The sequence below is a fragment of the Kryptolebias marmoratus genome, linkage group LG12 (assembly GCF_001649575.2).
Source record: "Kryptolebias marmoratus isolate JLee-2015 linkage group LG12, ASM164957v2, whole genome shotgun sequence".
NCBI lineage: Eukaryota > Metazoa > Chordata > Actinopteri > Cyprinodontiformes > Rivulidae > Kryptolebias > Kryptolebias marmoratus.
Window position 1 is genome coordinate 17024005 of NC_051441.1, and position 21828 is coordinate 17045832.

Below are 21828 nucleotides of genomic sequence, written 5' to 3' on the forward strand. Positions count from 1 at the left end.
AGTTCAAGTTCAAAGGATCCTTTATAGGCAGGATAGAAATATGCAATGCCAAAAAACTCCCAGAAACAGACTCCACTGGCTCTCTTTGGCTTCCTATATCAGTCTTTACATCCTATTTTTAATCACACAATCAGACAAAACCCTTTATTGTGCATATGGCACAAAAGGTTTAATAAAAGTTGCTGAAAGCTTTTACTTTTTGGGATCCAATCAGGGTGTAATCTCATCTTTTATGATATACAGAATGTTTTAGTGAATTTAGCATAGATAATCATTCTGGATGCAAGCTATACCATTCATTCATTAAATGATGCAAAGTCAACACTAGAATTATGCTTTTTCTCATTTCTGTACAGTAAATACATTAGGAGGACATTGCAAACAACCACACAGCCTGGCAAATTACTGGAAATGGACAATCATTGTCCAAGTGTGAAATGATAGTATTTTTCCTCTATAGTCAAGGTGCTCTAATCTGAACAGCATATTTATCCTTTTTGATTCATATTTATGTACATCTGTTACAAACCAAAGGACCCAAAATGCTAGAGGGAAGCCATCAAGTGATGTGATATTTATTACAAAACAAAACGAAAACAAGAGCACCACAGACGCAGGACAAACTGAACTTAATAAGACAGAAAAACTGGAGCCAAACTGATCTCTAGGTAAGGTGACACAGACAAGAAGATGGTGAAAGAATGTGTCAAATAACAAAATAAACTGTAATTTGGTGATTTACCAACAGCTGAGTAACAAACAGAAAGTAGGTGAGACAAGATATAATGAGCATGAGCACAGGATCTACCAAAATAAAACAGGAAGTATGACTAACAATACAAAAACATCCAGAAAACCAGGATTGTGTGTGAATTGTTCACTATTGTTAACTATATAGTGCCCTATATAGTGAATCAGACATTTTTAGTGGCCTTCGAAATTAATGGACTAGAAACTTGCCCCTATAAAACAATAAAAAGTGCACAGAAGTTTAAAAAGCAAAAGATTATTGTCTTAAAGTCAGGAGAGCATTTCAGAGTATCTAACACCAAACTGAATACTTGGCACATAACGGTGACTAAAGATGAACACAGTAATCAGAAACAATAAAAAAAAAACAATGCCTAAGCGAAACACACGAACCATAACAATATTCATTTTAAATGACACAAATTAAAAAACTTTAGCTTGGCATTTTAATCTACCAAACAAACAGTTTTACATTTTTACTTGATAAAAATCAATCTTTAACCATACGCGTCTCCTGCTGTTTTTGTATAATTTTATCAAAGTGCCTCCGAAACAAAAAGGAATTATAGTTTTCACAGCTGGAATAATGACACGGTGCAAATGTACTTTCTGTTTTGACATTTAAACAGACGTGCACAGAATGCCGGGAACGAAAGCGCAAATGTTTTCTTTTCTTGACCTGTGCGGTCCCCATCTTCCCGTTTATGTGCATTACGCGATCACGGTACGATGCACTTTCCTGTTAAGCAACACGCCTCATGGTGTTTTACTGCGTCGTTACAAGCGTGCGAGAGTGATAAAGCGCATGATTTGTCACTCGGCGTATCGCGTTGTGTGTTTGAGTGGTGCCACAGCTGTGAGTGTGCGTGAGTGTATGTTCAAATGTCCTTTTATATGCGAGAAGATGTTTGTGCTTCAAACTATTCAAATGGGAGTGTGTTTTGTGTGTTTCAGAGCAGGAGTGGAAGCGGGTCTAGCTCTTTTTTGCAGCCACCGATGTGCCCCTGTGTGTGTAATTGAAATACCTGAGTTATTGACTTTCCCCTCCCTTCAAGTCAAATAACTGCTTCAGGAGTGTGTGAGTGCACTTATTTGGAGGCTCTGGGGCAGAGCAAGCAACTATGGAGCTCCGTGGCCCGTCACCCATGGAATAGGGACACACTCACAAACACACACATATGAACGTGCTTTACTTTGACTATAGCTGCACAAAAGCAGCCAAACAGAGGCTCAGGCGCACCAACACACATATCTGGTTTAATTTAGACATACTAATTACGCAGAAGGTTGGAGACATGTTGACTCACACATAGTGAAACAGATATACCCCCTCCGCCTCACACACAAACACACCGTCGTTTCCTGCAAAGAAGGGCACCGATGTCCCGGTTCTGTCTTCCCCTCTCTGACAGCAGCAGTCCTCTGTGGTGAAGCGGCTCAGGCTTAGCATCCTCCCTGTGTAAATGCCTGGCCGTCTGCCTGACACACATACACACACACGCAGACAAACACACACCTCCGTTTGCCTGCTCCTTCTCTGACTCCTGGCTTTCTGCCCCCTTCCCTGCTCGCTCGCTTCGTACAGGATCACAGCCATCTGCCAGCATGGCCTCCTCTCCTCCATTCATCCCATTGTCACCACACTGTCCTCTGCATCTGCCCCTCTGTAGGCTTTGGATTTTAGCTGCATCCAATCTGCCTTTTTCTTTTTTTTTTGTACAACTCTCTCTCTTTTATTCCAGCTTGGCTCATTTCTATCTTTCCTTTTAGTTTCTCTTGGTTCTTTCATCTGCAACCTTCTCCATAGTTTTTGTTTTTTATCTGCCCCTTGCTGTATTTCTCCATCTCTCTCTGCCCCGTCTCCACCAGCCATTCATCCCACTGTATCATTTGTTGTAGCGTGTTGTTGTCTGTGTACAGTAGCCAGCGCTGACGTCAGCAGTGCATCCACAGAGAAGACAGCGAGCGGCTCAGCAGCATATTCAAAGCAATTCTGGCCGGCTTCCTGTGTCTGGCTGACTGACTCACTGGCCTCTCTACCCCCTGTGGGAATTTTAATACTCACTAATCGATCACTTGGTGCCAACGGAGGTGATAATGTGACCAAACCCTAATTGTTGTCGCTGTAAATGAAGAGCAATGTGTTAATTTAAGTCCGTCCCCGTCGCTGCTTCTTTACACTTTTTGCATTTTTCTTCCTCTTTCTTTTCACGCGTTCTTTTCTCAAAGGCTAATGAAAATTCTGCAGCCCCGTGGAATGAGTTGGACAGCACTTTAATAGCGCTCTTATGAGAAGAGATATGGGGAGAGGATGCCAGAGGAAATGGTGAGGTGGGGGCGCATAGTGACACGGGTGCTCTGCGGAGGATAAAAGGGGGGAGCGGGACAGCGCGAGTCTCGAAATTCAATTATAACTGTGCCCTGGCAGTGATTCCAGTGGTATTAATGGGACAGCAGAGCGAGAGAAGAGATAGAGATGGATGAAGTATGAGGGGATAAAAGAGGAAGAAGGGAGAAGAGACAAAGAATGGAGCAATATTTGCATTCAGGATAACTGAGGTGCACAATACAGCATCAGTACAAGCGTCATTATTCCCTCATTTTCAATTTTCCCTCACTTTTCTAACTCACAGATGCAACATGTAACATCAATTTTTGCAATGAACGAATGTTCTTATGAAAAATGTCAGTGCACAAACATTGACGCATCCTTATTAATATTTGGCTTCTTCTGTTTCCGTTACGACTCGCCACAACATACATAAAGTACTTGACTTGATTGAGAATAGTGTGATTCTGGTGAAACACGTGAGAAAACCCGGCCGTCTTTGAAGCTCCGCAGCTCAGACAGACTTCACAGAGGACAATTTTTTAAAAAGTTTAAACAGATCGCAGAGTTTTGGAGTTTGAGTGACTAAACTAGTATTTTGATATTTTTTAATAGTTTTTGAACAATCACTATTTATGGTTTATGATTAATTTCGAGATTTTACCCACAAAATGTTCAACTTACAGTAATGATGTCACACTAAGTTTGAGCTGATTAAATTTGCAGGTTTTGCAAGTTTTGCAAATTCATCTCATCCCCACAGCCTATACATTTCTCAAATTGCAGACATTTTTGTCTTCTTTCACCCAGTGTGTCTCACACTGCTGTAAAACTTCGTTTTCTTTAAAATCCCCCAGAGAGCAGTGTTCACATCCAAACTCTCAGTGACTTCAATTGCATCTGAGCAAAGAATGTTTTCTTCAAAATTGGAAGTGAAGGGTCTTTTTAAAGTTGTCATATCTGCTACACAAATCACTTTAGAGACATAAAAATGTATATGTGTGACCACCAGATGCACTGCCACCTATGGTTCAGGATTTCCATTTGACTTGTGGTTTTTTCAAAGTGACTGTTTGAGGTTTTATTTATAGTCTGCATTTCTGTCTGCTTAAGAGTGCTGACAGGGAGTGAGAAACAGGTGTGTGGTTTCCACGGTGACCCTAATGAGCCAGTGGCAGCAGCTTTAACATTTATTCTAATCTTGCTTAGATTATTAAGAAAGTAAATCCTAAATTATAGAAGAAAGTTGATGTATTCTATGGCAATAGCTGCACTGGCAACTTTTAAAGTTTCTCTATAAATTTATTAGTTGTCTTCTGAACATGTCAACCTGGTAAAGTTGCCCCGATAACAAATCAACCCAAGTTGCCGCCGACTGGTCGACTGTCTTTAACAACCTATTTTACGATCGTGCACTTGAACACCAAGCACAGACGCCCACAAAAAAAAAAAAATCTCATTCATATAAATTGGCACATTTGTAGGTTGAGTTTCCGGAAAAATAGACACTCTACTGTACATAGTGTACACAGGAGTTTGACTTTCACACAGTGACTCAGATACACGTGCAACAACAACAAGCTCATGATGCAGTATTGCGTGTCTAGACGAGTATTTCTCACCTCCTCCTCTTCTTCTGTCCAGCTTGACGTTTCATTGCCAACACTTGTGGCAAGACACAAGCTTAGATACCAGTGTTTAGGTAATGTTTATTAAAGTTTCTGTAATGCTGTTTGGTGTACATTCGCTATCTGTCACACTGAGGTTTAATTCCTCCCGGAGGAAGGGATGTGGCCAATAAATGTTATATTCTGTAGCGTTTCTGCAGGGTAAATGTGTGTCATTTTTCACATATTATTTGCCTATATAAATCTGTTATTTGAAAGGGCAACACTGAAACCGCTTCGTTGTTGGTTGCAATAAAACAAACAGATGACTATCGCCGATAAGATAGAGGACAGCAGCGCTGAGGCCACAGAATGTGCTCCAGCCACAAACTCATTAAAGGAGTCATAAAGGGAACTAATGAAAATTATGACCGGTATCATTACAAGTCCACAAGAGTCCTCTCGCCTTTCTCCTCTGCGAGCCAAAGAATAAAGGCAGCAAAATTAATGTCCGCTCCAATGATGTTACACAACCGCCCCTGTCCTTTAAGTCATAGCAGTTCTCCTTTGTGTGTGATGCCAACTAAATTAAAGCTCAGGCCAATATTGTTGTGCGACCATTTACGTGCGCCTTTGTTCCTTTGTGTGTGTTTCTGTTATTATCAGGACGACCACTCCATGTTCTTTCAATTTGGCCCCTCCATCGAGCAGCAGGCTTCTGTCATCCTGAACATCATGGAGGAGTATGACTGGTACATCTTCTCCATCGTCACCACGTATTACCCGGGTTACCAGGACTTCGTCACCAAGGTAACAGCGTGCATCTGATAAAATGAAAAGATGACCCCAAAGTCAACACGTACAATACACAGGATCAGTCAAAACATTTGACATCACTTGCAATAGGCCTCTTGAAATATTGAGATATAGGTTATTTTTTTAAAACAGGCGCACTTTGTCAGAAATTATTTTGTAGAAATTGTCGCCCTCTTAAAATGAGAAGTCAAATTTTTTCGAAGTGTGATTTAGTGGAAGGGTTATGAACAATTAACATCTTGCCTGCTATAGGTAGAGCTTTAACCAACCTCAGTTTAGAGAAATGGAGTTTAATTCTGATCGGACTGATGAGCTAATGGCTAGCCTGAATGTAATACTGCCATCTCAAAACAACTCCAAACTCTCAAATTTCATAACGGTTCAGATGCTATTTTATGAACCTTTACATGGTTATTTACATAGCATTTTGTGGCTATTTGAAAATAGCAGAAACAGCTAGCCGTGGCATTTCTGATACAGTCAGGGGGACTTATAGCGGGAATTACGTAACATTTCTGCCAGAGTAACAATGAAAGCGAAACTGATGGCGATGTAAAGATTTCTGAACTAACATTCACATTAAATGCTTTGAAATCTTGAAGTTTGGAGATGTTTAAAAATGGCAAATTTAGCTTTTGTCTTGGACCCAGTTGGACTAGTCATGAAATTACACTGTTTCTTAAAACTGGGGTTATTTAGAGCTATCTACAACTAATAAAATACTATTTGTTTATACCCTTTCCACAGAGACCCACTTGAAAAGATCTGAACTATTGCTCTAATGCACTAACCATCAAATGTTTTTATCTCTCATGAGTGCTATCCGAGGACAGTTATCTCCAGACTCACCTCTGCCTCTGAGAATAGGTTCATCAGAAACACCAGCCTCAGGAATTGGCAATTGCTAACAACTCAGACGAGGATCTACAAGGATAATTTGTAATGTTCATGTGGTATCATCATTAACTGGAGCAGACTGAGTGACTCAGGCTTTAACAACCAAACTGGTGCCAAAAACAAGAAGAGAATTTCTTTAGCCAAGAAACACAAAGAATGGGTTGCAAGAAAAAAAAAAAAAGTCCTTTCTCATAGCCAATTATGTTTTCTTTCCGTTCCACTCAGATCCGAAACACTATCGAGAACAGCTTTGTGGGCTGGGAGTTGGAGGAAGTTATTCTGCTGGACATGGCCGTAGACGATGGAGATTCCAAGATCCAGAACCAGCTGAAGAAGCTCCAGAGCCCCGTTATTCTTCTGTACTGTACAAAAGAGGAGGCCAACACCATCTTCGAGGTGTCCCACTCTGTTGGGATCACTGGTTACGGCTTCACTTGGATTGTCCCCTCGCTGGTTGCTGGAGACACCGACGTAGTGCCTGCAGAGTTCCCCACAGGTAGGGAATCTGAGAGCGACTCAGAGTCAGTAATTTAGACGACATCTCATTTTTTATCTGACTTAATCTCAGTGTGAAAACATGCTTGATTGATTTGAGTTTAAATCTTAATCCTTTTTTAAGAAGAATTACATGGTGTGCATTACTTGGCTGATGTTTATTTAAAAAGCTCTTCTGTCACACATTGTCTTCTGACTACACGTTTTAGATTTTTTGTGTTTGTCTCAACATTAAAAAAATCTAATTTAAAACAAAACTGACAGAACCCAATATAAAGAGTTTATAACGATTCTAGTTTGTAATAATTTTATATAGTTAAGTACATCTAAACTCAAGTTTTGTTTTCAAGAAAATGTAGACATGATAAACAGAAATAACTGACTGAGGAGACACATATATCAGTCATAGAAGTGATATTAGTGATCAGATTAGTTATATTGTTGACAATATTAAATTTGAGTTATATGTTGCTTTTTTAAATTTATTGCTCCAAAAACATGTTTTTAAAATAAATCTTTCACATTTATGTATTAAAGAAACAAAAGAGGCTCTTTTAAATGCCTATTGTAAATACAAATGCTGGGAGACACTGTAAAATTAAATAAAAATCACCATTAATAATGTAATCCAAAACAAATAATTAGTTCTCTTAAAAAGATCTGCACTATGTTAGAGAGACAGTTTGGATAATTATAGGTGTGTTTTTGTGAAGAGGTTATGAGTAATCAGTATCTTACCTGCAGTAGACAGCAGTCAGAACTATCTCAATTTAGAGAATCAGAAAGAAATTGTTATATAAGAGAGAAACTAATAACTAATCAGATTGGGGTCTGAAGAAGATTTCACCCATCTAAAAAAAACTCAAATATTTTGAAGTTGTTCAGGAGAACGCTTTGCTGTGACTTTTTACACCATATTATTTTAGCATCAAATAGGGATGAAGACTGGAAACTCTTTATAAAATCTATTTAAAAGCATGTTTCACATTCAGTGTATTATAACAAACTGCAGACTGTGTTCCTTTATACTGTTTTAATACCAACAGTTATTTATGTAAATACCTGTCCAATGGAAATGTAATGTGGTGTAAATGTTAACAATAGAGCATCCACTTGAACTGCAAAGAAATCTTTGAGGTTTGAGCTGCTTTAGATGGTTGAAAGCCTCTGGAATAGGCCCCAATCTGATGAGCTGTTAACTTGACTCTTCCAGGAGAATTTCTCAGTGATTCTCCAAACTTAAATTGCTCTGTCTGCTGTCTACTGCAGATAAGGTACTGACTGGTGATAACCTCTACACAGAAACCCACCTCAAAAAATCCAAGCTATCCCTTTAAGAAAGCTTCAGTTCTGATTTATCTTGTCTAAAATGTCAGTAACTGCTTCTGGAAAAGAAACACTGATGGTAGCATTTATTTGCAGAAGTCCTTCACTCCCTTTTGGTCTGCTTGGCCCTGCACAAATGAAGCTGAGAATTGTTATTCATGACATGCTATTTTCAAGTCATCTGTTGGGAGTTTTACTGCAAGAACAAAAAAAAAGTGACCTTTCATAATGATAAGTTAGGAGCTTTTCTTCCTCTGTCTCCTCCCACAACTCCACTGGATGTCATTCTAACCTTTGAAGGTCAAACGTGGAACCAAAGCCACATCTAAGTTGGGGCGCATTAACCACTCAACCTGCTCACGCAATCTTGTCAGGCGCACTTGTTAGACTGCCAACTGTAACACAAGTGAAGGCAGACAGACACTTTTATAAAGGCCAGCTCTCAGTGGGGAACCGAGCCTTTCACTGTTAGTGCTGCTGCCACCGAACGAACTGATGGAGCGCTCCCTGACTTCAGGCTGCTTCCCAGCTAAAGTGCAGGTGGTATATGTACACCGGCCATATGAGCCCAGCAATTTGTTGGCCTTTGGCCTGTTGATTTATAGCAATGGGTTGATATTACACGGCTGCCTGTCTTCAGAGGCTTTTGGGCAATGGTTTTCAGGCTGAACCTGAACGACTCGTGCTGCTCAAGCACTGCAACTCAAACTTTTTACCCTTTTGCTCCCCTTCTGGCATCCATGGATGATTTACTTTAAATGGGAGTAAGCAATGTGTTGTCGCACCAGTGTGTGCGCTTTCGACCTTTATGTGTGTTTAAATACTGTGTGCGTTTGTCTGTGTAATGTGTGACTGGTTCAAGGTTTAATTTGCATAAAAAAATAATGAATGAGTGTAATCAAATGGCTGATGGTTGAGGGGAAAATGTTTTCATGTTGGCTTGAGGAACCAAAGTGCGGCTGTGTGTGTGTGCGTTTGTTGTTGCACTTTGTAAAGTTTGATTCATCAGTTATTTAAATCACACAACTTTCCTCTTGATTTATGCTGCCAGAGAGATAATCATGTCTGGTTTATGTACCGCCTGGCTGATTATAAAGTGGAGCGGTGGTGTGGCTGCGTTAGATGGACGCAGACAAACTTTTTCTTTTTTTTTTTTGTTGAAAGTGAATTATTATGGCATGCATCAGATGGAACATAATGACAGATAGTAAGGCAAAATGTCATCTTCTCATTTTATGCATGATGAATAGAATACAGAAGGTGCCAAAACACTTTAGTCAAAGCAGGCCTGAATTCTAGCAACAACATCACTGGTATCAATCAAAATCGAAAATACACTCACTGACAAAAAAAATAAGCACCCAGAAGAAATGGTCGGATTTAGACATCAATTGGTCCACATGTAGATGGGTATCTAAGTCCAAGGTGCTGGCATGTCTAAGGGCTATGTATCAAAGGGCTTCAATAGTGGCATCAGGTTATCAGGCAGTTGCTCTTGTCAAAACAGTGAATGAAGGTCACCAGGCACAAATGATGGCTCATGGACACATTAGACAGCATTACCAGCATTTGATGGAGTTTTTTAGGAGTCACATTGTGAGTTTGCATGAGACCAGGTGGTTGTATCAAACAGTTGCCTGAGCCAAGTGTTGGATCCAATGGATATGTGAGGACACCCACACACATAGTGAAGATTAAGGTCACCTAAGACAGACCACACCACAGGAGGATCAATGCATGTACATCAAGCATTACAGAACCTTATGATATCTGTGCTGTGCCCCCCATCCAGCCACAAACACGGGACTCTTCACAACACCCTGTGTTATCCTGCACCATGTCTGGACTACTGACATCAGTAGAACTGTGTGTTGGCTGCCATTAACAGCAGAGCAGAGTCAGCTACATTTGGAGTGGTGCCCTAACCAAGAGGCATGGACCAATGACTAGTGGCGTTATACAAAGTCTGCATTACCAAAGACGACTGTCATGTGCACATATGATGACGCCAAAGAAAGAGGACTTATCTTGTTGATGTTGTGGAGAGACACACCGGCATTACTTTGGACATCATGTTCTGAGGAGACATAGTGTATAAATTCAGGTCACCTCTGGTAATGATTCGAGGGACCACACTACATCAGTGATATTCTGTGTCCACAAGACTTACGTCTCCTGAGACAGCACCCTGATACAGACAGTGCGTCCCTGCATCATGTTGAGGTCCTCCTGTGGCCAGCCAGGTCCCCAATCTAACATGTGTGGGATCAGCTCAGACAACAAGTTTGACTCAGTGCTGATCTGCTGGATCTTGGGGGTTAGTTACAACATCTGTGGGCCGACTTCCTGCAGAAGAGGAAACAACGCCTGTACAACTCTGTTCCACACCAATTCACCATTTGTATTTATTGCTGAGGGGATGCAGCGCCCTACTGATGTGGGCCCAACAGTGTGCTCATACTGACAAATTTGATATTGTGATTAATGTAATACAGTCACATGTCCTTTCAGCCTGTACGGTTTTATTTTATTTCTGTCAGGTTTTGTTTTAGTGCTTCTTTTTGTATTTAGTGTTTTGTTTCTGGCTTCTTCTGGTTTTGGTTTACTGTCTTTGTTGTTTTGTTTTCCTGTTTGTTGCCCATTTGTCATCATTCTCCACTTATCCTCTGTCAGCTCTTGTTAATTGCCACGTCCATCTCTACCTGTCCACTATTGTAATCTCTCACCTGTGCCCACTTCCCATAATCATCCTCAGCTTTAAAACCTGGTCACTTTCTCCACTTCCCCGCTGGTTCATTGTCCCTGGTATGTCTATTGTCTCTAGTCTTGTGTTGTCCAGTTCCCGTGACATGCCTTGCTTAGCCTTGCCGTTTTGTTTGTTTAGTTCAGTTTTTGCTGCAACGTCAGCTTTTGTTTTGATCATCTTTTATTTTAATAAATTAGTTTCCTTTTTGAATGATGAGTCTGCGTTCTGGGTTCATCACCCTCTCCACCGGTCATGACAATTTCCACCACTCTCTCCTGGTGTTATTTTTTTGTCAGTGGTTTCACGTACCTCATGTTAGTCCTGCACTGAGAACCTTCATAGTAAGCTGTTAAAACATCTGAAAAACATGCAGAAGTATAAAGGTCCTGATGTTGTGATCATACCTACATTCTTCGGAAGTTGCTAATAGCACAACCATAAAAAAATACATTTTAAAAGAAAAAGTGTTTTTAACCAGAATGAAGATTCTTTTATAATAGAGGAAGACACTTTCATATTTGTCCAAATCAGTCATTCGACCGACTCTCATCTAAACTCTCAACCTGAACATTAGAGAAGCCACATGATGCCTCTGGTGCACTCAAGTGTGTCAACTTCTAAACTAACACAGGGCAGAAGGACACTGTTGCCTAGTGTGCAACTGATGATTTGCAGATCAGGGTTCAACAGAAGGTGCACGCTAGACTCACTTAATAATTTGCACCATGTGTGACGAGAAGCCTTTAATTCTCAGGGGTAAACCACTGATGCCTTCCTTTAGTAGTGCTCAGGGGATTCATTTCTGTATTAGCTTTCCTCTTTTTTCTTTCAATTGCTCTTTACTTTGTGGTATTCTTCATTTATTTCTTTGTAGATTCGGTTTGGCACGCTCCAATTCTCCCTTACTTTTCTACACTCCTCAGCCTTTTCTCTGCGTCTGTGCATCTTCTGCTGATATTTGCCGTCTCTTCCTGCTCATTTTTTCCTCCCCTATTCATCTCAGCTCCGCTTCCCACTATCGTCCTCTGTGTCTCTGCTCTCCCTGATCTGATCAGAGTTACATGCTTCTGCTGTGCTAACGTAAACACCTGGTCTGACATCACTGGCATAAATAAGCAGTTTCCAAAAATACCTGCTCTTCCGTTCTCCAATCAGCTTGCATACGTATAGATACTGTTTTTATACAGCGCAAGTGTGTGTGTGTGTGTATCTGAGAAGACAGCCTGCCTTTAAACAGACAGCAGCCACTTTACTTGCCAGAAAAAGGCTTCGCAGACATGACAGCGTTGTTCAGTTTTAACATTGCCCGTTTGAAACTCTGTGTTGTGATATTCGAACATGTCTTCGGAGAGGTATGAATATATATGCGCCACACGGCAGCCCCTCAGATGCAGAGAACACATACATGCATACGTCTGCCCAGAGAGGAAATTTTGTCCCATAAGATAAGAAAAGTAAAGTGCATCAGAAGGAACAAGTTATGAGAGTGAATGTGAAGAAAGTGTCAACTGTGTGTGATTTTACATGTGGTCCTAAAGGGGCAGAGCTGTCAGCGCTAAGGCCCCGTGAGGAGGGCAGGTTGCCAGGCTGCTTGTCTATTTATGCCCACTGACATGGTAGTGGCGTGGCTGACATGTGGTCATACATTGTCAAATAGATGTAGATCGGCTGAAAGACAGAGAGAAAGACAGACTGTACAGAGGACAGGGAGATGGATTGCAAGATAAACTGAGGTGATGAAACTGTGTCCCTGGATTCACAAGAATCCATCAAGTAATAAAATGGCAAATCCCTGATTATCGCTTTGAACTATTATAAAAACCTTTATGACTGAGATGAGACTCTGTTGTGGTTATGTTTTTTGGATTTTTGCCACAGAAGACAGTGCTCCTGACTTGCCAAACAAGCCACGATTACATGATTCTGTAGCTGATTCTTAGCTACAGAAAACATTTAAAGGTTTGTGTTTGTTTGTATCTGTCTGATAGCAAAGTATCTCATGAACCACTGGATGGATTTTTATTGAAACTCCCAGAAAGTAATCATCTTAGGCACAGCTGTTTAACATTTGGAGCTATAGATCTTTAGCTAAAACTCTTGCATGAAAGGTGGCGGCAATATGCATTCCTTCAAGGAATGCTAGACTTTTATTTAAATCTGCAACCTTTTGGCTGTGTGCAGAAAGTAAAATTAGTAACAATTACAAGCTGCCTTCTCCATTTCTCTGTTCTCTGCATATAATTTAAGTTTATGTGCTATAACCACTTTCAGGCTCTATCATTCCTTCATATAAAATTCGAACACACAGAACCAAGTGTGTGACGATGTGAGCGTAATATTTACTCTATATAATTTTTTCAGCATAACAGCTGCGAAATTGGTGATAAAAAGCAGCTGTTTTTGCATGATTTATTTTTTTCCTGCAAATGGCCACACCTTTTTCCCTCTTTTGAAATATTGTTGCCACTCAGAACGCAGAAAGGAATGAGTCAAGCGCTCCATTTACTAAATGCAACTGTTTGTCCTGCTACAGTTTATAGTTTTTTGGCCAATGCACTGAAAAAAATCCAGGATATATTCAATTAGACAAGCCAAACACTTTGATCAGTGAGGGGAGAGATAACCACTTGGTTGCAAAAATGCACATTTATCCCTTGTTACCACAAATTCTCACCCAATACTCATTTATTTACATACATTATAATATGCTGTGTATATATATATATATATATATATATATATATATATATATATATGTGTATTTAATCATGAGGCATGTATACTTGAAAAAGATATTTATGATAAAGTGTAAACATGTACCTGAGCATAACAAGAGGTCTTTAAAATTGGTCTTTAATTAAGATTTCAAATTAAATTCTTTGCTCAGCAGCCACGGCCTTTAATCATGGCTGCTACATCTGTCAAACAATATTTGAAGCTGCATGGTTTCACTTTTATTCACAGAAAACAAAAAGTAGCCAGTGATTGTGAATTGTTGCTAGGAAACTAGAGTAATCAAAAGCACAGTGATGGCAAACCTCGGTTCATCATGTAAAACCTGTTCTCAGCTGAATATTGAATGTTTTAGTAAATTTCTTTTCAAGGGAAAAGTTGCTCAGAGTGCTCACAAAATGCACCGGATGGCTGTTTTCTTGATAGAAAACTACGGAAATCTACAGCTACACTTCCCAAGGAAGAGGCTAGCATGGATGACGGTGATGATTTATTCAAGGCATTCTGTCACAGTGTAGTTCATCAATGACGACTGAGTTCAGCATCATGATTATAATATCTTCAGCAGATACATTTACATGTTAATAAATTCTGACTTGATCCAACGCTGACATGTTACATAATCCTTTCAGGACCGAATGAATTCCTAAATGTTATTTAGGCCCGAGCAGCGACAGCGGCTGCGAAGGCCTATTGTATCTCTACTGTTTATTATTATTTGTACCCAAAATAAAATGGCTATTTGGAGGCCTTAACATATTCAAAAAGTCACAGAATTTGGCGGATGCGTCGGGGCGGTGAAAAATTTACGTATTTTAAGGTCGTCAAAAAAATCGCAACGAAAATGGCTCCATAGCGCCCCCTGGAAACTTTCAAAATACCCTCCACATTGGCCTTAGTTTAACGTACAGCCAACTATTGGAGTTTGTTTTACTGATCTAGATGACAATGCCATAAAAATAAAGACATTTTAACCATTTAACCATTTAAAAGAGAGAGTGTTTTCTGGCATGTATTTAATAAATTTATTATAAATAATTTAAGGACAAAATGTTTTCCTAAAGGGTGTTTAAAAATGGTTGATTACAAAAATTATTTCTCTGCTACTTAGCCAGCATGCTGACTTTCCATTAATGACCATATAGAGCCTGTACAGCTTATGTCACTGTCATGTTATACTTTTATTTCTCATGTTGTAAGGCAAGCTGCCTTTGTTTTTTTCATGATGTTGTGTGATTCCTATTAAAATGGAAATCATCAAAATAGTTGTCTTGTGCTCAGCAATAGGCTGTAAAATCATCAAGATTTGATTGTTTAGAAATACAATCAAACATACAAAGAACTACATTAAAAAAAAAAAACTACAACGACATGTTGTTATTAACGATTTAATATTTTAGTGAGGCCCTCAGATTGGCTCTGCTGGGGCCCAGATGAAGCTCAGAAAAGGCAATAAAAGTTGACAATCTAGAGAAAGAAAAAAGCGAGTATCTCACTAGACTGCGACCGGTAGCAACTAATAGCAAACAGGAGTCTTCAAAATGACTTGAAACATTTGTGTGGAATGTCAACTTTCTAGTGTGAGTCACAGAAGTGTGCAGTCCTGTTGCTTAAAATGTTAACATGTTCAAAGAATTTGTGTGATAAATTTTCTCTCAAAATCGTCAGTCATTTGCAGGCATCTTGAACCCTTCTCAAAGCCATTTCATATTTGTCACAGGCATCACCAACTCATCTCAAGAGCATTAGAGCTGTATTTTGATTCCTGCAGAGAAGCTCTCCTCTGTTAGAAAACACGTTGATCTCTAAAAACCCCACAGGTGATAAATAATATTATTTAAAATGACTGGTTCAAATCTGTATATCTTCATTTCAAAGGTGCACTTTAGTAGATAAAATCATAAATGTAGGCGTGGCTGCCGAAGTGGGTACAAAATAAATTCAGATGGATACAAAGTGAGTTGAGGTGGGCAACAAATTAATATGCAATGGCTGGAATGCAGTTTTGCAAACTGTGAACACAAAAATAAACCATGATTTTCAAAAACTGGCTATACAAAACACAGCTGCACAGCTCACTGGTGCCTTGGTTGCAAACACTCAAAATTCAGTTTGACACATTTTGTTTATTTTCTTATAAGTATTTCACAATTCTAAGTCACCAACTAGTCTTCCACAGTCACAGCCCAGAGAAATTCTAACTTAAGTAGGAACAAGGTTTTGGTCTTCAGTTTCAAATGGATCATCCTGCTGTCTGAATCAGACTCTAATCTGGGCCTGGCTACACACTGAATGCACCCAGTGTGTCCATGACTGCCTCCATCATAAAGTGCTCTGAGAGCCCAATAAGATTTGATGACAAATTGCTCTTGGAGGTCTGGTGTGAGGTGCAGTGTGTTGGTGACTCAGACCTCTGAATGCAGTTTTTAATATGATGTGATGGTCTGATGGTCTTATCCTTGCCTTTGCATGAGAGCGTCTACACATCAACTATGTGGAATAGCACTATACTAAATGCAAGAAGATGTACACAGTACTGTAGAACCTCTAATAATGAATTTAATCCCATTTCAAAAGGTGATTCATATGTTGAAAATTTGTATTTTGAACAAAATCTTCACATTAAAAACAATGTTTCATTGCCACCCAATCNCGTAGGAAGGTCAAAGTTCACAGCATGGCACAGGACTGGTACTGATCCTGACTGAAGGCATTTTGGGACTTTTGCTGAAAACACCACCTAGTGGACGGTGCAGGAAAGGCGCGAGAGCGTAGACGGCGGTCGCCAGAGCTCCCGCGATTGCAAGAGCTCCCGCGGTCGCAAGGCCGGAGCGGCGCTGAGCTGCGAGGGCCGCCAACGCTGCTTGCAGCTTTAATCTAAAATTGTTCTTCAACAGATAGGCTCCTGTTAGTCGTGCCTGAGGACATTTGATAAACATGATAAAATCCTGACATTAGTTGGTCATTAAAAACGGATAAACATTGTTCACAGGGACATTGTGTGCCGTGTGTCATCCATTAATGACGACTATTTGTCACGAGCAAATTATATTAGGAATAAAAAAATGATCAAATTGATTTTATTACCAATGACAGCGGTTTAATGAATACACAAAGCAGTGATTTCTTCCAACAAAGCAGCACGTTTTATTTGTGTTGGCTTCATTGTAACTGGATTTTGAACACATATCTGATATAACAGATATGTGCTTCATAGCATTAAAAATTACTGACTTTTACAGTGCATACAAGAAAAGAAATGTGATTTGGTGAGTTTGTATGAGTCTAACCTTATAAGTCACACGTGTCAAACTCAAGGCCCGCGGGCCAGATCCAGCCCTCTGTAACATTTCATCCGGCCACCAAGATAACGTTTAGATGTCATCAGGTCCGGCCCTCTAGTCTGGTTCAGATTGAGTCTCTGATCCTTATTTTGCTTAAGAAAACTGAGCCTAATTAGTGAAGTTTTCTCTTGACAGCGACTTAAAAACCAACAATATATAGTTTTAATTTCTGTATGATCAGGCTTTTGTTGATGGCTTTTTAAAAAAATCTGTTTTAATGTTAAAAAATTCATTTAAAAGCTGAGTGAGACGTAAGAAATGGCTGCTAATGATGTGCTTTGATCTATTTGTCTGTGTTCATTAAAGTTTGTTTGCTCTAAATTCTGTATAATCTGAAACTTGGAAAAGGTCATTGATATTTCTATATGAATGATTTGACATAATACATCTAAAACCAAGGTTAATTTGTGTAATTTTAATAAATATTGATCGTGATTGGCACTTGGCTAGGACCAGATTTTTAATTTTGGCCCCCTGGCGTCACTGGGTTTGACACCCCTGTTATAAGTAGTTGGAACAAATCTGAAGTTGTACTCATTGTACTCGTTTCTGGGCCTCCAAATAAATGCACACAAGAGAGGCAGCAGGCGTCCTGGTAGGGCTTTTTAAAAGGGCACCAGTAAAAAGGAGACAGAGAGATAAATAAATACATACAGTAAATCCAAATAAATGTTCAGAAATATGTGAACCATTGTAAAAGGAGAACAGGACCCAGTCAAACAAGAAGACAGACAGTATAAAGGCCAGCAGAGACAGACAGTAATTTAGACAGACAGATGGACAAACACAACAAGGTGATAGACACCAAGTCGAGCAGAATGTGAGTGCTGTTCATCTGCTCTCTGAATCATCACAGTCTCGTCTTTTCTGTGTAAAGCACAGATTCTGTGTGCCTCCTGTCAGAATCCCTCCCCACTTGTCTTCTCTCCATCTTCCTGTCTATCCTCGTTTCTCTCTTTTATGACAAAACTAGTTCAACTTTTTTTTTTTAACACCGTATTCTCGTTAAATTCTTCAAGCCTTCCCTTCTTACCTTCCAGTTTGAACTAATTTTCCGTCACCCTCTGCCTCACCGTTTTGCTATTTTTTGCCCCACGCTCCTTTTGAATCCTGTCTCGTGTTTATTTATTCTCTCAGGTCTGCTCTCTGTATCCTATGACGAATGGGACTACGGCATAGAAGCTCGCGTTCGTGATGGCGTGGCGATCATCACCATGGCGACTTCCACCATGATGATGGACCGCGGGCCTCACACCCTGTTGAAGTCTGAGTGCCACGGAGCACCGGAGAAGAAGACCCCCATCTCAGGCAACCCCAATGAAGTTCTCAGGTAGGAGGAGATGGAGGCTGTTTGGAATGATGTAAACAATAAGCTCTCTATTGATTAATCTGTTTATCTGTTAAATCACACATTATTAACTTCCTCATTTTCCTTTCTTAAACTCCACACCCACAGTTTGTAATGCAGGCCTTCTGTTAAAAGTTTTAGGTCAATATTTAGGCTCCGCTTAAAAATAATTTGAACTTTATAGACAAAATTAGTGGATTGCTCCTTTGCTCTGACATGTACCCAAGATTCAAAATTAATTATTTTAATTTCTAATCATTGTCTAAATTCACCAGTTCAGAAATCACATGTACATAGTTGCCTTTACATTGCCATAGATTAAAAAACAAGTCTTTAAGGGGCATTAGTTGAAGGCACAAACCAAAATGGCTGATCACTGATTTAAAACCAGTCAGAGCAATAAATTGTATTCTGTTTCGATGAGTAATATTCAGCTGTTATTATTTCTCCTTATTTTAGATTGCTGCTTTTTGCTGGCCAGTTTAGCTTGAACCATATGGGAATGGAAGAACTTGTAGATTTTCAGATCTGCCATTTGTATTTTTAGACATGACAAAAGAAAGAGAAAACTTTTCAGGGCTTGATTTTTTACTTCATGGGAGAATTTGAACGTTATAAAGTGGGGTCCTGAAGAAACGTTATGAACAAATAATATCTTACCTGTTATAGATAGCTCTTTGAACGATTTCAATTTGCGGAAACAACATTTAATTCTGACCAGATTGATGAGCTGATGGCAAGGTAGCTTGTTGCCAACGTAACACATCCCCTTTTTTTTGGTAAACCTTTACGTCATTTTGCATTACAGGGTTATTTCTATAGACTTCTATGGTTTCTTGCAAGAGCAAATAGCAGCAGTGGCTGCTAGCTGTAGCACTTACAGTGGAGTCTGGGGAACTTTCAGGAAAATCAGAATACTTCTGATGGAATAAAGTCAAAACTGATGGCAATGTAAAGGTTTATAAAACAGCATTAGCTTGAATCATTGTAAAAGTTTTGAGACTGAAGTTGTTTTAAATGGCAGCAATGTGTTTTGGTTCCTTTCGGAGTCGTTTTTAGCTCATCAGGCTGGTTCAGAATTAAACTACAGATTTTCACAAAGACAAAAATAAACTCCCATCAGACTTAGGTTGAAGGTGATGCACAGGAAAATTGTGGAACGCCTTTTGGTTTTGTTTCTGTTCTTTAACACGATTGCAACTTCATTTTCTATGAACACGTAGTTCCATTATGAATTTTGACACTTATATATGCTGTATCTTAAATATAAATTTCCAAGAAAGTCAGGGTTTGCTCTGTGAACACTGTTCCTTCTCTTGCGTTTGTTAAAGCTCATTTATATTACAGAAATGTGCACAACATTAAATACTGTAAAAACTGCAGGCTGTGTCTTTCAGCAGTCATCGTATTTATTTAGCATATCTTTCCACTGCTGTTTTAACGTAACAAACTTAATGTGACACTGATTAATGGCGGGTGTAATGCTTCACACACCTGCTTTTAGAAAATGTGCAGGATCAGGTCAAGCATCAGCGCAGCATCCTGGTAAACATCAGCACAAACGTGGAAGCAGCAGATGCTGCCACACACACACACACACACACACACACACACACACACACACACACACACAAGCATCCATAAACACATATGCATCACTACGCCATCCTCCCATAAAATAACACCTTACGCACACAAACACCCCTCCTCAGACAAAGCTAGCCCACCCCTTCAGCTGTCCGTCTCAGCAGAAGGCCTTTTGAACTGGTTTTGAAGCGTGGCGTTCGGCTGCGCTTTGCTCCGCTCGCTGCCTAATTGGTCCCAGTGGCGTTTCAGTGAGCGAACACTGTCCCCCGTTGCGCTCTGCTCCGGAGCACCGCACAGGATGGTATTCAGGAGCAGTTTCACCCCTCTGCTGCTGCTCATGTCTCCTGAATGTGTGTGGGGATGTGGTCTTCATACAGAGAGACAGACTGTCAGGAAAAGGACAGGTGTGTCCGCGTGTGGCGTATGAAAGTAGCACTGCCTCAGAGGTGCATGCTAAAAAGGCTCTCGGTGTTTCTTTTAGGACACCAGTTTAGTTGCAGTTCAGACTATTTCTGCTTCCTGCTTCAAGTTTTGGAACCGGCTTTAAAAAGCAGCTGGATGGTGGCACTCATATTAATTATCAACACATGTTGAACACTTTAGGATAATATTAAAATAATTTGTCCTTCTTGCTCAGTAGAAGTATAGTTCTAGACATTTATATCATTTTTTTCTACTTTCTGCCTTCAAATATTACCTAAACTTTAGCCTCTCAGAAGCTACAGAAACACACGCTCACCTTGAAAGATTGCTCTTCTCTTGAGCCCCAACCTAAACTGCAGCCTTCGCTGAAGCTTTATTTTATGTTCCACTGTACTCTTCAGAAGACCGTGGCTCCCTCCTTTCTGAGGCATTGCTTTTGTTTCGCCACTCTTTACTGCTTTAAAACAGCAGCAGAGTTCATGGCAGCTGCTGTTGCCCCAGAATGAAATCCCCCTGTTCTGTTTGTATGTCCCTGACCCTGGTGTAAATTGATTTATTCATCCCAACTCCTCTGTGAGGTTTTTTTTTTTCTGCCCTTTCTTGTGCTGTTCTGCTCAACTTTGTCCTCACCATGTTCCACACTCCTTTCTTTGTTCCTGTCTTCTTCTTCTTTTTTTTTTTTTTACACGTTTTCTTCCTGTTTCGTTTCTTCTCTGCTGCGGAGCGCTGCTCTGCTTTTTTTTTTTTTAAACTCTCACGCCTCCTGTCCGCTCCTCTCCTCTTCTTCTCATGATTTCCCCTCTCATCTCCGCTGTTTTGCTCCTCCCCAGTCATTGTCTGCACTTCAGACCCGCAGTTTTATAATCAACTTAGCTGTGTAGCTGATTAGATCAGTTGCGAGCGCTGCTGAGATCCTTCGCCCCTTGCTGCCTTAACTAAATTTGTTTGGTGATAACCTTTGTCTTCAAGTGCTCAATCAGGAGATTAGCAATTGGCCTAGACTCTATATACAGGAAACTGAATGAACCGCTGGTTGCATGGCTTGGTTGACTGGAAGGATGTTCTGCTTCTTATTCAGTTCACAACTAAGTCCGTTCACTAATGGATAAATTTAAGAAGAGTGGAGAACAACTCAACTTTCTTTTGGTGGACAGGAAAGCCTTAATTTTAGTTTCATTTTTTAAAGAAGCCTTAAAATAAATCATTTATAAGTGAGGTAAAGTCACCGGCCTGGCACCTGGAGTTCAAATTATTCACTAAATGATGTGCTTGTAGTGGTCTTAAAGCTCCCTTCACGCTGGATGACGACTCTGCCGTGTTCTCCACGACCTACACGACCAATCAGAACACGGCTGGATCGCAGCAAATTCAGTTAGAGGGAAACCATAAGGTTGCTACTCTCTTAGCACTCTTCAGATAATTTTTCC

At 40.0% G+C, this 21828-nt stretch overlaps 1 protein-coding gene across 2 annotated transcripts in view; it reads left to right on the forward strand.

Annotated features, from left to right (window-relative positions):
* The window catches only part of LOC108236131 (glutamate receptor ionotropic, NMDA 2B), a 149165-nt gene that overhangs the window by 76527 nt on the left and 50810 nt on the right, over positions 1–21828 (forward strand). For both annotated transcript variants that reach the window (XM_017416595.3, XM_017416594.2), the window contains exons 5-7: positions 5353–5496; positions 6625–6895; positions 18181–18373. In XM_017416595.3, coding sequence (XP_017272084.1) covers positions 5353–5496; positions 6625–6895; positions 18181–18373 — 608 coding nt within the window. The remainder of the gene's footprint in view (positions 1–5352; positions 5497–6624; positions 6896–18180; positions 18374–21828) is intronic.